Source organism: Marmota flaviventris, chromosome 20 (assembly GCF_047511675.1).
Source record: "Marmota flaviventris isolate mMarFla1 chromosome 20, mMarFla1.hap1, whole genome shotgun sequence".
Classification (NCBI taxonomy): domain Eukaryota; kingdom Metazoa; phylum Chordata; class Mammalia; order Rodentia; family Sciuridae; genus Marmota; species Marmota flaviventris.
The window spans coordinates 20,210,774-20,225,128 of record NC_092517.1 but is presented as its reverse complement, the minus strand read 5'-3'; the positions used below and the strand labels follow the sequence as shown (position 1 = coordinate 20,225,128).

Below are 14,355 nucleotides of genomic sequence, written 5' to 3'. Positions count from 1 at the left end.
GCGGGGCCTGCTCCGCTGCGGGGCGGGGGCGGGACCGGGCGTCGCTGTGGGGCGGGGAGAGACCGGGCGTCCCTGTGGGGCGGGGCGAGGGGCGGGGCCTGCGCCGCTGCGGGGCGGGGCGGCGCATGTTTACGTCCCGCCGGGCGCGCCGCGTCGCCGCCTGAGGTTGTTCGGCCGGGGTCCGAGCTTCTCGCACCATGGACACCAGCGACCTGTTCGCCAGCTGCAGGAAAGGGGACGTGGGCCGCGTGCGGTGAGGACCCGCGGTCCCGGGAGGGCGCAGGGGGAGTGCCCCGGCCGGCGGGCGTGCAGCGGCTCTCAGCTCCCACCCGCGGAGCGCCGGGGCGGATTCGCAGCCCGAGGGCTCCCTGGAGGAGGGCACCCTGCCACCCAGTAGCGCCGGATGCGGACCCCGGGGCAGGCTGGGACCCCTTCGTGGCTCCTTTCTCGTATCTGACGCTGCGGACCGGACCGCGGTCCCCTGGGAGGCAGAGGCTCCCGGTGCAGCTCGCGCCAGCTCCAGGGGCCCGACGGGGAGGCCAGGGGCGCCCCGTTGGGACCCGGGCACCCCTCTTCCTTGGTCCTCCCTCGCCCGGGACTTCCGATACCCCCTCCCCCAGCTGATCCCAGGTTGTGGCACTCTGGCAAAGCCTCGCGGGGCCCTCCCCGACTTCAGGTGGCACCCAGGAGGGGTGGATAAGCCGCGGAGCTGAGTGGACTCAGCCTTCCCGGGTCTCTCCCTGGCCGTCTCCGGGCTGCCTGTCCGCCCAGAGCTGGCGCATCACCCCCTCTCTCACTTTCTCTCCCGGGTCACCTACCATGTCCCACGTGTGCCCTTTTAGATCGGCGCCCCTGTCCCTGTCCCTGATGCCTGAGCTGCGTCGTTCCCCCTGCCTCTAGCAGAACCAGCCTACTGCCCCCCAAAGCCAGAGGGCTCTGGCTGAAATAGGGGCCCCCTCACCTCTCTCCCAAGTGCAGGAAGCTCAGCGTCCCATCCTTCTCCCCTCCCGGGCCTGGCCTCTGCACCCAGGATTCCCCGCCACACCTGATGCTTAGTGTCCGGCTCTTCTTGTCTACTTGTCCTCAAAAGCCTTCCTCCCTCTGGTCTGCCCTGGTCTAGGGGAGGCTCCCCCAGCTCAAAAGCAGGTTTTCAGCCTCCTTCCCCAGACTATGACCGTTCTGACCCCGACTCTGTCCTCCTTCCTACCAGGTACCTGCTAGAGCAGCGAGACGTGGAGGTAAACGTTCGCGACAAGTGGGACAGCACCCCCTTGTGAGTGCCAGGCTGGTGGGGTGGTCTGGACGGGCATGGCGGGCCCCTGCGCCTCTGGCCGCTGCATTCCCATCCTTCCTCCCCTCAGATACTATGCCTGCCTCTGTGGGCATGAAGAGTTGGTCCTCTACCTTCTGGCCAACGGTGAGAGAAGGAGCCCACCAGGGACATGTAACTATCGCTTATGAACCTGTGCATTGTCCTTGGGCCCCACTAGAGTGTAAATTCAATGGGCTCAGGGGCCTGTTTTTTTTGGGGGGGCTGTGTCCTTTATAGCCAGCCACAGAGTTGTGGGTACAGTCTATACTGCAGATCTGGGTGTATATGTCTACCTGCCTTGCCCGGTACCTTGCAGGGAAGATACTGCGGTCAGAGTGGACCCAGGGTAACTTGGGAAGGGGGCGTCAGGGCTTATGAGTTGTACAGGTGGAGCGGTAAGCAGGAGGGGCGGGAGATTCAGATTTCCGTCAGGCTCCAACCCACTGATAGCCGAGCCCTGCTGCCCTAGGAGCCCGCTGCGAGGCCAATACCTTTGATGGCGAGCGCTGCCTCTATGGGGCACTGAGCGACCCCATCCGCCGGGCTCTGCGGGATTACAAGCAGGTCACGGCCTCCTGCAGGCGCCGGGATTACTATGATGACTTCTTGCAGAGGTGAGCTGGGCCCTGGGCACCAGGTGATGCGCAGAGGGCGGGGCTTGCATGCGCTGGGCATGCGCAGTTGGGCGCACACTGGGCTAGGCGCCATGATCTGAGCCGTCCAGTGAGTGTCGCTGTTGCCCGGTGTCCGCAGGCTCCTGGAGCAGGGCATCCACAGTGACGTGGTCTTCGTGATTCACGGAAAGTCCTTCCGCGCGCATCGCTGCGTCCTGGGGGCGCGCAGTGCCTACTTCGCCAACATGCTGGACACCAAGTGGAAGGGCCGGAGCGTCGTGGCGCTGCGGCATCCGCTGGTGCGCCCCGTCGGGGGGGGGGGGGGGGTGTCCAGGGGCCCGAACAGCCGCGCATGCGCTGATCGCTGATCACCTGCCCCGGGACCGGCCGCGCATGCGCTGATCGCTGATCGGCTGCCCCTGACCGTCGTGCCCCGTGGTCTCTGTGTCCCACAGATCAACCCGGTGGCGTTCGGAGCCCTGCTGCAGTACCTGTACACAGGTGACTCCATGCTCAGGTGCGGTGGGCGGGGCGAGGGCCACCTCGCTGGACAGCCAGGTGACCTTGCACCTCTAGGCCCTCGTCCCTGCTAAGGTGCCTTCTCGGGTGGGGCGTGGGCAGTGGCCTGGCCTGCCCGCTGGGCACCTGTGGCTGTCCCCTCCCCTCAGTCCCGCACCAGGCCACCACCTAGGGCGCTCCTTTGGGGCACGGGATGTCCCCGAAGGCCCCTCCAGGCCCTGATCGGTCCCCCCTGCGCCCAGGCCGCTTGGACATCGGAGTGGAGCACGTCAGCGACTGCGAGCGCCTGGCCAAGCAGTGCCAGCTGTGGGACCTGCTGGGCGACCTGGAGGCCAAGTGCGAGAAGGTGTCGGAATTCGGTGCGTCGGGGGGCTCTGGGCGGGGGGCTCTGGGCGCAGGGCTCCGGGTGGCGCCGCAGGGTCGGCCCGGCCCTGATGGCGTCTCGCTCCGCAGTGGCCTCCAAGCCCGGCACGTGCGTCAAGGTGTTGACCATCGAGCCCCCGCCCGCCGACCCCCGGCTCCGGGAGGACCTGGCGCTGCTGGCCGACTGCGCGCTGCCCCCCGAGCTACGGGTGAGCGCGCTGCAGGTGGCCCTGCCCCGCCCCGGGCTCCCCGCCGGGGCCACCCCTGCCCTTCTGAGCGCCGATGGGTCCCTCTCCCGTGTCCCAGGGCGACCTCGGGGAGCTGCCCTTCCCCTGCCCCGACGGCTTCAACAGCTGCCCAGATGTCTGCTTCCGCGTGGCCGGCTGCAGCTTCCTGTGCCACAAGGTACCTGTCCCCCGGTCGCCCGCCCTGCCCCGGCCCCTGCCCCTGCCCGGCCCCCGCTGAGCCCGGCCCCCGCTGAGCCCGGCCTCCCCCAGGCCTTCTTCTGCGGCCGCAGTGACTACTTCCGGGCCCTGCTCGAGGACCACTTCCGAGAGAACGAGGAGCCTGCGGCCTCTGGGGACCCCCCGGTTGTCACCCTGCAAGGCATCTCCCCCGAGGTCTTCACGCACGTGCTCTACTACGTGTACAGCGACCGCACCGAGGTGCGCCACGGCTGGGCGACGTCGGGGGAGCGGGGGCGACGTGGGGGGGAAGATACTGCGGTCAGAGTGGACCCAGGGTAACTTGGGAAGGGGGCGTCAGAGGGTGACATCGGGGGTCGACATGGGGGGAAGACGTGGAGGGGTGACGTGGGGGGGGAAGACGTTGGGGGGGAGATGTGGGGGTGCGATGTCGGGGGGCTTCATAGGGGGTGACGTCATCGGGGGGCTACGTGGGGGGGGCGCTGTGCCTTTTGGACAGAGGGGCCCTGGTGGCTTCCGACCAACAACAGGAGACAGATTCCGGTCCTTGGGGGCATCGGGTCAACTCCTCACGATCCCCAGTTGCTCCAGCGGATAGGGTGCCGTGGGGACTGTAACCCTATGTCCTTAAGGGTCCCGACCCTCCTGCCCACCCAGGGCCACAGACTCCTGGGGTCCTGGGCTCTCCTGTCACTTCCTCCCCTGGTGCCTCCCTCTGCCCTCAGTTACCCTGAGGCATCGCCAGCGTGAGGCCTCCCGGTTGGCAGTGGGTGCTGTTGGCCATCCCCCTGGTGGGGTGTCTGAGGGTGTGATGGCCGCGGTGCTGTCACTGGGCATTCAAAACAGGCCAGCTCCAAGGCTGGTTTGACTCTGGATCAGCTTAGCCGGGTGCACAGCGCCCACTTGTCATCTCAGTGGCTCAGGAGGCTGAGGCAGGAGGATCTCCTGTTGGAGGCCAGCCTCAGCAACTAGTGAGGCCCTGACTCAAAATACAAAGAGGGCTGGGGATGGGGCTCAGTGGTTGAGCACCCTTGGGTTCAGTCCCCGGCACCAAAAAAAGAACCCCACAAAGCTCCTAGCTTGTTTCTGGTTAGGATCTGAGGCGAGTGTCCCAGGGCAGGTGGCTTGCTGGGGACCCAGGTTGTCTTCTCCCTCTTGCTTCCCTGCCACCCCTAAGGGGACCCCAGACCTTCCTTCTGTAGGTGACTATTTCAGGCTCTCAAAGCCAGGCGGTCTCTCTCAGCTACTTGGCTCTAGCACAGCAGAAGCCATTGCATTCCCAGGCTGAGGGCCTGTGTTCCAATAAAACTTTATTTACACCCACGGCCCCCAGGCTGAGGGCCTGTGTTCCAATAAAACTTTATTTACACCCATGGCCCCCAGGCTGAGGCTCACCCACCTGCCCAGGGCGTCACCTTCTGCTTACAGAAGTTGAGCCACAGGCAACTTCCTGATGTCGGAGGAAGAGGAAGATGGGGGCGAGTGGTTTCCTTCTCCAGGAATCACTGAAAGTTGCACCTGTCAGTTCTCACGCTCCCCCAGAAATTGCTTAGTGACCACACTTGCCAATGAGGGAGGCTGGGAAACAGTCCCTGTCACTTTAAGAAGGGGAGAAGAAGCTGGGCACGGTGCCCCCGCCTATCATTCCAGGGGCTCTGGAGGCTGAGGCAGGAGGATCACAAGTTGGAGGCCAGCCTCAGCAATTCAGTGAAGCCCTCAGCAACCTCGTGAGACCCTGTCTCTAAATAAAATATAAAAAGGGCTGGGGACAGGGCTCAATGGTAGGTTTAGCACCCCTGAGTTCAGTCCCTGGCACCAAAAGGGGGGTGTGTGAGGCATTCTGGGGGACAGATGGCAGTCTCCATTGCAGCACTCAGCTGCCTCCTGTCTCCCTCAATCCCAGGCCTGGAGGCCTCTGCTCAGACTCCTTCCCATGCTCAGCCTCTACCTGGCTCCTCGGGCCTCCCTTCCTCCTTCTCTACTTCATTTTTTCCTATCCTGCAGCTTGGCCCAGCCCCCTGGCCCTGCCCTGGGGGTATATCCTGAAGACACTCCTTACTGAAGGAGCTTTGGGTCCCAAGGTCACCTTCTTGACAGCTCACAGCGGGAATTGGTTTGACACTGGACCAGCCCCCCCCCCCCCCCCCCCCCCCCCCCCCCCCCGTGAGCTGTGTGATCTCACCCAAGTTACTTAACTTCTCTGTGTCTCCGTGATCCCCTCTGGAAGCACCTGGGATAATGCCTGCCTTTACTCCCTCAGGTCTTGGGCAAATGCGCATGTCACGGCTGGCCAAGCAGGTAGCACGGTACCTGGCCTGGCACAGGGCCTGCAGCCTGACACTAGTCGGACACCTAGCCTTCCCCTGCCAGGGACAGAGCCCTCCCTGGGTTGATCCCAAGTCCCCACAGGCAGTTCCTCCCGACACCCCACCCCCCGCCTCTCAGGAGCCACATTCCCCCTTGGCAGGGTCCCTGCCTTCGCCTCCAGCAGCCACCTTCTCTGTACCTGCCCTGACGGCCTTACCCAAACAAGCAAACGGGCACAGAGAAGTTAAGTGACCTGCCCAGGTTCACACAGCTAGAAGTAGCACAGTCCACCCAGGTCTGTGCGATTGGGGGCTCAGCCAAGACACGCAGGGGGGGACCCCTTCAGTTCTCTTCTGTCCCTGTGTCCCCACGGGTGGGGATCTGGGCCAGGCTTAAGAGCCTGAGTGGCCTCTGCTCCCTGGAATGCGCCGCCCTCCCCATGCAGGTCTGAGCGCGGCCACGGGTGACCTGGGGCTGCGACGTGGCCCCTTCTTTTCCGCAGCTGCCCCCCGAGGCGGCCTATGACGTGCTGAGTGTGGCGGACATGTACCTGCTGCCGGGCCTCAAGAGGCTGTGTGGCCGCAGCCTGGCCCAGCTGCTGGACGAGGACAGCGTGGTGGGCGTGTGGCGCGTGGCCAAGCTGTTCCGCCTGGCGCGGCTGGAGGACCAGTGCACGGAGTTCATGGCCAAGGTCATCGAGAAGGTGGGCGGCGGGCAAGTGGGCGTGGCGGCAGGGAAGTGGGCGTGGAGGTGGGGGGGTGGACAGGTGGATGGGGCAGGGCGGTGGGCGTGGTGGCGGGTAGGTGGGTGTGGCGGCGGGCAAGTGGGCGTGGCGACAGGCAGGTGGCAGGGCAGTGGGGGAGGTGGGCGTGGTGGTGGGCGGGCAGGTGGGCGGGGCGACAGGGAGGTGGGCGTGGTGGCAGGCAGGTGGCAGGGCGGGGAGGTGGGCGGGGCGGCGGGCAGATGGGTGTGACTGGGAAGTGGGCGTGGCAGCAGGGAGGTGGGCGGAGTGAGGGGGCTGTGGGGGAGTACGTGGGTAGGTGGGCGTGACCGAGAGGTAGGCGTGGTGGGCATGACCAGGAGGTGGGCGTGGTGACGGGCATGTGGGTGGGGCTGTGGGCGTGACCAGGAGGTAGGCATAGCAGCAGGGAGGTGGGCGTGGCGGCAGGGAGGTGGGCGTGGTGGTGGGGAGGTGGGCGGGGCGGTGGGCAGGTGGTGGTGCTCTGGGCCAGGAGGTGGTAGGTGGGTGTGACCGAGAGGTAGGCGTGGCGGCAGGCAGGTGGCAGGGTGTCAGGGAGGTAGGCATGGTGATGGGCAGGGTGGCGGGCAGGTGGGCGGGGCGGCGGGCAGGTGGGGGGCGGAGGGGGTCAGTGGGTAGGTGGGCGTGATCAGGAGGTGGGCGTGGCGACTGGCAGGTGGGTGGGGCTGTGGGCGGGCAGGTGGGCGTGACCGGGAGGTAGGCATAGCAGCAGGAAGGTGGGCGGGGCCGCAGGCAGGTGGGCGTGGTAATGGGCAGGTGGGTGTAGCAATGGGCAGACGGGCGTGGTTACAAGCGGGTGGGCGTGGTTATGGACGGGTGGGCGTGGTTACAGGCGGGTGGGCGTGGCACCCGGTGTCCACAACCCGCTGAGCCCGCCTGTCCTGCAGCTTGTGGAGCGGGAGGACTTCGTGGAGGCCGTGAGGGAGGAGGCCGCGGCCGTGGCCTCCCGGCAGGAGACGGACTCCATCCCCCTGGTGGACGACATCCGCTTCCACGTGGCCAGCACCGTGCAGACCTACAGCGCCATCGAGGAGGCCCAGCAGCGGCTGCGGGCCCTGGAGGACCTGCTGGTGTCTATTGGCTTGGACTGTTGAGGCCAGGCCTGTGACCGGGCAGGCCTCCAGATTGGGCCTCCCTCGGGCACGGGCGTGCGTGTGCGTCTGCGCGTGGAGTCTTCTTGCTCCTTGCGCACTGAGAGCATCAGGGTGGGCGGAGGGGGCTCGCTGGCCCACCCAGGACCTGGGGAACCCTGGGGGGAGGGTCTCCGTGGCCACAGCCACCTCCTCCCCAATGCACAAACCAGCTTCCAGGACCCCGGGCTGGGCACCACTCAGGAAAAGCCCGGGCAGGGGACTCTGGCCTCTCGGGGCCTCCCTCCCCGGGCATCCGGCCCTGGCCCAGCCCGGTCCTGGCTTGCTTTGACCCTTCCCGTGTGTGGGGCCGGGCGGGAGGGCGGGGCAGCCTGTGTGGTAATAAAGAGTGGCTTCACGGCAGGTCCCCAGCCTGTGTCAGGGGACAGCTTGGGGAGGGTGGGGGTGGGGGGCAGCAGAAGTGGGGCCCAGTGCAGAGGCTGGTGAGAGGCTCAAAGCCGACCTGGACGTCTCTGTGGGCCTCAGGCCTCCTTGGTCCTGTCTCTGCCTCCATTTCCTGCCTCCATTGGCCTCTGGCCTCTGACTGTGGTGGGCCTCTTTGGGCCTCCTTCCAGGAGGATCATTTTCCCTCAGCCTAGACCCCATCTCCTCTCCAGGGAGCCCCTTGTGGCCCTTCCTACAAGGACTGTGACATTTTAGTCTGATGGCAAAACATTTCCTGTGCGAAGCTGTCCAGGGCCCCAGGAGGTAGTGGGCCATGGGGAAGGAAATGAGGGGGTCAATATGGCGGAACTTCCTGTGGCCACGGAGCCCTCAGTGAGGCCTCTGAGTCCACGAGGCTACTCAGGCTGCACGGTGTGGGGTGAGGGGGCCCAGGGACACAGGACGAGCTGCGGCATTGAGAGGATTTCTGCTTAGTTTCTATAATGTGGATTTTAGGGTTTCAAAACCACATCTGACCCTCATTTAACTTTTTTTGGGGGAGGAGGAAGATACTAGGGATTTAATCCAGGGGTGCTGGGGTGCTCTACCACTGAGCCACAACCCCAGCTCACCACCACCCCCCCTCCCTTTGTTTGAGGTAGGGTCTCAGTAAATTGCTGAGGCTGGCCTCCAACCTGTGATCCTCCTGCTTCAGCCTCCCCTGTTGTGAGGGTTATAGGTCTGGTTTCACTGCGCCTTCTATCCCGAGTGAAAAGATTTCACAGGTATAAAAATATAAAATATTTATAAAATAAAATAAATATAAAAATAAATCAAGGAGCTGGGGTTGTGGCTCAGTGGTAGAGCACTCACCGAGCATGCACGAGGCCCTGGGTTTGACCCTCAGCACCACATAAATGTAAAATAAAGAGATTGTGTCTACCTAAAGCCAAAAAATAAAAATATTAAAATAAAATAAAAAATCAGTGGAAAAAAGGCAAATAAAAAGCTGAAGAAATAAAGTCTGGCACTAAAATGCAAGGAGGGCTTCTCAAGAAGGGGATCTGGAATGATCAGAGCAGGAGGGACCAAGACAGTGACGCGCAGGTGGGGCCCATGCAGACAGAGGGTCTGTTGAGACACAAGTGGGCCAGGTGCTGTGGCCCACACCTGTCACCGCAGAGACTCGGGAGGCTGAGGCAGGAGGATCGCGAGTTGGAGGCCAGCCTCAGCCACTTAGGGAGGTCCTGAGCAACTCAGCGAGACCCTGTCTCTAAATAAGATCTGAAAGGGTGACTTGAAGTCAACATGAATCAATAGAACTGTCCCTGCGTTTGGGTACAAGTTGATATCTGGTGTGCCCTGTGATTTTTTTTTTTTGTTGTTCACATTCATTTTGATTTTTAAAACTATGAGCTTAAAATATCGCTTCTCTTGATAGTGAAGGTTCTTGATGATGAAGGTGCTTGGTCCTCCCTTGAACCTCGTGTCCCCAGTGAGTCAGTCCCTCAGTGCCTTGCCCAGCCCTGCCCTGAGTTGTAGTCTCTAAGTGCATAATAATAATTCATTTTTCCACCATCCTATAATTTCTTTTTTTGCATATGCTTTTTCTCTGCTGAGAAAACTCCTACGTAACCCTCAATACCCCTCAAGCTGAGCAGACGAAAGATCAAAGGCAGGGCTCAGGCTGCGGCCTACACACGGGGGTTGGAGGAAGAGGGTCGGGTGTTCTAGCTGGGATCAGGGACAGCAGTGGTCCCTGGGGCAGGAACGTGTCACTTGGGAAGAAGCGGAAGTACCCTGAGAGGTGTTTATATTTTGAGCACCAGAGGGGACATCCTGGCCGGACTTCTCAGATTCTCTCTTCAGGGCCCCAGACCAAGTGGCTTGCAAAACATGAACCTGATGCAAGATGTGAAGTTGTGTCACCGCCCTGACCCACGGCTGGCTCAGTCCCCGTCACTCTGCAAGATGGAACGCCCAGATCGAGAGGTCTGCATTGTCCCCTTGAATGTGTCTCTGCTTTCCTTCTTTTTGGTCCCAGGGGTGCTGAACCCCTGAGCCCCGTCCCCAGCCCTTTTAACTTTTTATTTAGACACAGGGTCTCACTGAGTTGCTCAGGGCCTCGCCAAGTGGCTGAGGCTGGCCTCCACCTTGTGATCCTCCTGCCTCAGCCTCCGGAGCTGCTGGGATGACAGGTGTGCGCCCCGTGCCCAGCTCGCTTATGTTTTAACGGTCTCTCTGGCTGTTTGGGGGACAACAGACTCCCTGAGGCCAGCTGGGGTGGGGTCGGGGGACCACTCCTTCAGAGCAAGGGCCGCAGGGGAGCAGGACAGTCTGACCCTGGCCAAGCTCTGGAGGCCACCCACCCACGGAACCCGAGTGCCGGAGTGTGCATCAGGCGACCAACCTGACACAGCAGGGCTCACCCAGGACTCCACTGTCCCTACCAAAGGGTCCCGGGGCCCCCTCTAAGCGAGGCCTGTCACGTGGGACAGACAGACAGACAGCGTTCAGAAAACATCTGGTTTATTAGGGTTAGCGGTAGCGTACATGGGTTCCTTTAAGAGTTCCAGGCCAATCCACGTTCCCCACTAACAGTACACGGGAGGGATGTGACTTGAGCCGCGGTGACAATGACATACCCGTCCATGGCTTGGAAGATGACCGGGATCCTAATGGATGGATGGCGGCCATCGGCGGCCAGAGGAAGGAAAGCTACTGAGAGACGGTGGGGCCTGGAGGTGGCATGCGGCCAGAGACCTCTGGGGGGGTCCAGAGCGTCCTGAGGGTGGTGGCCCCTGGAACCTTCTAGAAGGTGACGGGGAGCCGGGGTCCGAGGGAGGCTGCCCAGCCCACCCGTCCTCTCTGCCAAGGGACTGGGGCGTCGCAGGCTGCTGCCCACTTCCTTGCTACCTGCAGAGGGTGACCTTTTCCTAAAAAAGATTTTCAGGCCCCAAACCCAGTTCCCTATGGAGGCCCGTGACCTTGGAGGCCCTGGGGACCATCCCACTCCGGATCAGCGCTGGGCCTAATGTCCAGGCAGGGTTTGGACCAGCTGCATCCTGGGGTCCCCTCCTGGGCTCTGCCCTCCTCTCACCCCTCAAGGCCAAGCCCTGGGGGACCCCGGGGGGACCCAGTATCCCTTCCAACCCCAAGTGCCTCCACGCCGCGGTCCAGGGCAGGACCCTGAGGGCCAGAATGTCACCACGGAGCTGTCTATGCCGATAGTGACCCTGGTTCTAGGCTGGCCCGGATTTTTGAAAGACAGAGGGGCACCCAGCATGGGGCACTTCCAGATGTGGCTGATGTGCCACGGATCGAGCCACAGAGGAGGCACGTCCGTGTCCCCTGTCCCCTCTTCCAGGGTTCACAAGATGGTCCCTCATTTCGGGTCATTTTTTTCTCTCTGGAATATTAGTAACTCATGAACAAGACACATAAGTGGGCCCCCCTTGGTGACTCTGTCAGGGCTTCTATGGAAGGACATCCAGGCGTCCAGGGGGAGCCTCCCGGCCACCCCCCCAAGAAGGACAGGGCACTCCCGCCACCCCCAAAGAAGAAGGGTCTGAGCCCCCCAGATTCTGAGCTTCCATATTGGGGATCCTGGCAGGAGGAGCATCCCCTCCCCCAAGAGGGGTCCAAAGGGCACCCCGACTTCTCCCTCGCAACCCTGCGGGGTGTCCCCAGCGGCCGAGCTCCCACCCAGGGTTCTAGTCGCACTAACGAGACTTTTGAGGTAACAGCAAGTCCCAAGGTCAAGGTGAAAGAGTTCCCAAGGGCGGGGGGGATCCCCAGTTATTGCTGGCTCACAGGGCGGCCACGGGCAGGGCCAGGGCTGGGGTGGGCACCTGAGAAGCCCAGGTCAGGCTCGGTCCTTGTCTGGGAAACGTTGGGTGACACCCGTTTAGGCCGTGACTGAGCCCTGGGCAGGGGCAGGGGGCATCTGGGTCCCAGCTCTCAGCGGGGGCGGCCAACAACTGCGCTGTAATTCCCTCCTCTGGCCACCAGAGGGCGCCGTGGAGCCAGCCCTGAGATTCCCAGGGTGGCAGAGAAGGACCATCAGGCCCAGGGGGGCAGCTGCTCCTTGCCACTCAGCCACCCATTCCGATAGTCTCTGCTTTACAATAGACATTATATATTAGATACTTCATCTGCAATACAACTCTCTCTTATAGCATCGGTGACATTAGTGTCCCCAAAAAAGGCAGCCTCTTTTCTGAGGGGGGAGGGGTACCAGGGATGGAACCCAGGGGGGCTTTAACCCCTGAGCCCCGTCCCCAGCCCTTTTTCTATTTTATTTAGAGACAGGGTCTCGCTGAGTTGCTTAGGGCCTCGCTTTGGCTGAGGCTGGCCTCCAACTCGAGATCCTCCTGCCTCAGCCTCCCGAGGCACTGGGATGACAGGTGGGTGCCCCTGGGCCTAGAGCTAAGGCAGCCTTTTTTTTTTTTTTTTTTTTTAAGATATCTACAGCACTCAGCGGGGGACCCAGCCTCCCCTGGCAGAGGGAAAGGGGTGCGGGCAGAAGAGCCTCGGTCCATGGCTCAGGGACCTTCCGAGGCCACACGCTACACTGCTGCTTCCTGAAGATTGACCTTGGATTGTAAATCAGCTGGCAAGGTCACGGGTGGCTGCTCATGTGGAGGAAGTGCCAGTCATTTGCTGAGCCTTGGAAGGGCACGTGAGTCTGCCCCAGGAGCTGGCCTGGGTGGGGACACAGGCCACATCGTCACACACCAGAGAAAGGCCACAGAGTCATGGCTGGTCAGAGAGGGCCACTGGGCGGGAGCTTGAGTAGGGGCCAGGGGTGGACACTTCTCCGATTATTGCATCTGGTTTCCTGGGTCACCAGGGATCCCTGGGAACCTCGTAGGAGCTGGGAGAGGCGGGCAGAGTCCCTGCATATTTAATTAATTATTATTATTTTTTTTTTGGTCCCAGGGATGGAACCCAGGGGCACTTAACCCCTGAGCCCTGTCCCCAGCCCTTTTTATATTTTTTTTAGAGACAGGGTCTCACTGAGTCGCTCAGGGCCTTGCTAAGTGGCTGAGGCTGGCCTCCAACTTGCGATCCTCCTGCCTCAGCCTCCGGAGTGGCTAGGATTATAGGCGTGCGCCACCACGCGGGGCCCTGCTTATTTAAGAAAAAAAAAAATTTAATAGAGTCCCTCTGTGGGAATTACCTGTCACCTTCTCTTTCTCATTATTACTATTATTATATATATATATATATATATTTTTTTTTTTTTTTGCATAGTGTCTACCCTTTAGGGTAGTTCCAGTGCCTTGTAACCTTATATATGACATAAATTTATTTTTTTTTAAAGTTAACTGCGCCAGGGGTCCCTCCAATTTGGCGTTTGGTTGGTTTTTAAGCCACTCTGAAGTAGCCAGCTCTGAGCTCCCTCTGCCCGCTTCCCCCAGGCCATGAGCTGGTCCCTTGGCCAGTGCATTCAGGGCGGGGACCCTCTGGGGACCCCTCTGGGGACAGCCATGGTTATCCTTTGGGAGACCCACATGTTGATTTCATGGAAGACGGAGTTGGTCACTTCCGGAAGCTCTTTGTGGAGGACGTGGTAGGCACCTTCGTAAATCTGCCATCAGAGGAGACGCAGGGGGGGTCAGGGCTACGTCATCAGAAGAAGTGGCAGGTTGTGGGGGTGGGGAGTGGACACAGGGGACAGGAGTGGGCAGTGTCCTTAGGGCCAGCTCCCTGAGCCTGGAGCATCTGGCTTTCACTCCCCACCCCCCACCTTTTTTTGAGAGGGAGGGCAGGGTAGGGGACAGGGCCCTGCTAAGCTATGGAGGCTGGCCTCCAATTTGCGATCCTCCTGCCTCAGCCTCCCAAGTCGTTGGGATGATAGGCGGGCGCCACGGCCCCGCCGGTGGGGAGGCAGGACCTGTCAGCCGGAATGTCCCCCCGGAGCTGGGATCTGCCCCACTGGTTTCTGGGTCATGTGTCCTGGGGGCTCAGCAGGGGCTCCGCTCCTCATCTGGGGGCTTCCTCCCAGTTCAGTCAAATAAAACTAGCACATCTGTGTCCCCACCTTGAGAGTCTGTCCGAGGCAGCCAGGGCTGTCTCTTGGGTCTAACAGGCCACATAGCCAAGCCTCAGGGCCTGTCCCAGGGAGGTCCCTCGTCCACCCGCAGGGCCACCTCCTGCAGACTGTCAAGTGCCCCAGCATCTCTGTGACTATGTCTCCGGCTGCTGCTGGGCCTGGGGTTGCTGAGGCTGGTACCCAGGGAGGTTGGGGACCATGCATGTCATTGGAACTTGGAAGGGACATTCTCTCTGGACACTGTATTTGTTCAGCAAACAAACAGTGGCAGGATCCAGGTCCTCCCACAGCTCTCCAGGATCTGATTAGACACACCCACAGGGAAGCCCGCCTCCTGCCACGCCCCAGGGCGGGGCTATGCTGTGGGCGGGGCTACACTGTGGGTGTGGCTAAACTGGGACAGGGCTATGCTGTGGGTGGAGTTATGCTGTGGGGCGGGGCTATGATATGGGGTGGGGTTATGATGTGGGTGTGGCTAGGTGG

The 14,355-nt window shown here is 61.8% G+C and overlaps 2 protein-coding genes across 5 annotated transcripts in view; one reads left to right on the top strand and one right to left on the bottom strand.

Annotated features, from left to right (window-relative positions):
• Positions 1–119: 119 nt before the first annotated feature.
• On the top strand, positions 120–9,163 carry Abtb1 (ankyrin repeat and BTB domain containing 1). Its single transcript, XM_027954463.2, has 12 exons — positions 120–253; positions 1,211–1,273; positions 1,362–1,417; positions 1,782–1,926; positions 2,066–2,225; positions 2,382–2,427; positions 2,688–2,804; positions 2,899–3,017; positions 3,115–3,213; positions 3,306–3,473; positions 6,043–6,243; positions 7,188–9,163. Exons 1-12 carry the CDS (start codon positions 198–200, stop codon positions 7,392–7,394), a joined length of 1,437 nt encoding a protein of 478 aa, XP_027810264.1. The 5' UTR covers positions 120–197; the 3' UTR covers positions 7,395–9,163.
• Positions 9,164–10,326: 1,163 nt separating this feature from the next.
• Mgll (monoglyceride lipase) overlaps positions 10,327–14,355 on the bottom strand; it is a 62,795-nt gene continuing 58,766 nt past the window's right edge. For all 4 annotated transcript variants that reach the window (XM_027954474.2, XM_027954473.3, XM_027954477.3 and 1 more), the window contains one exon: positions 10,327–13,407. In XM_027954474.2, the coding sequence (XP_027810275.1) occupies positions 13,267–13,407 (141 nt within the window). In that variant the 3' untranslated portion in view covers positions 10,327–13,266. The remainder of the gene's footprint in view (positions 13,408–14,355) is intronic.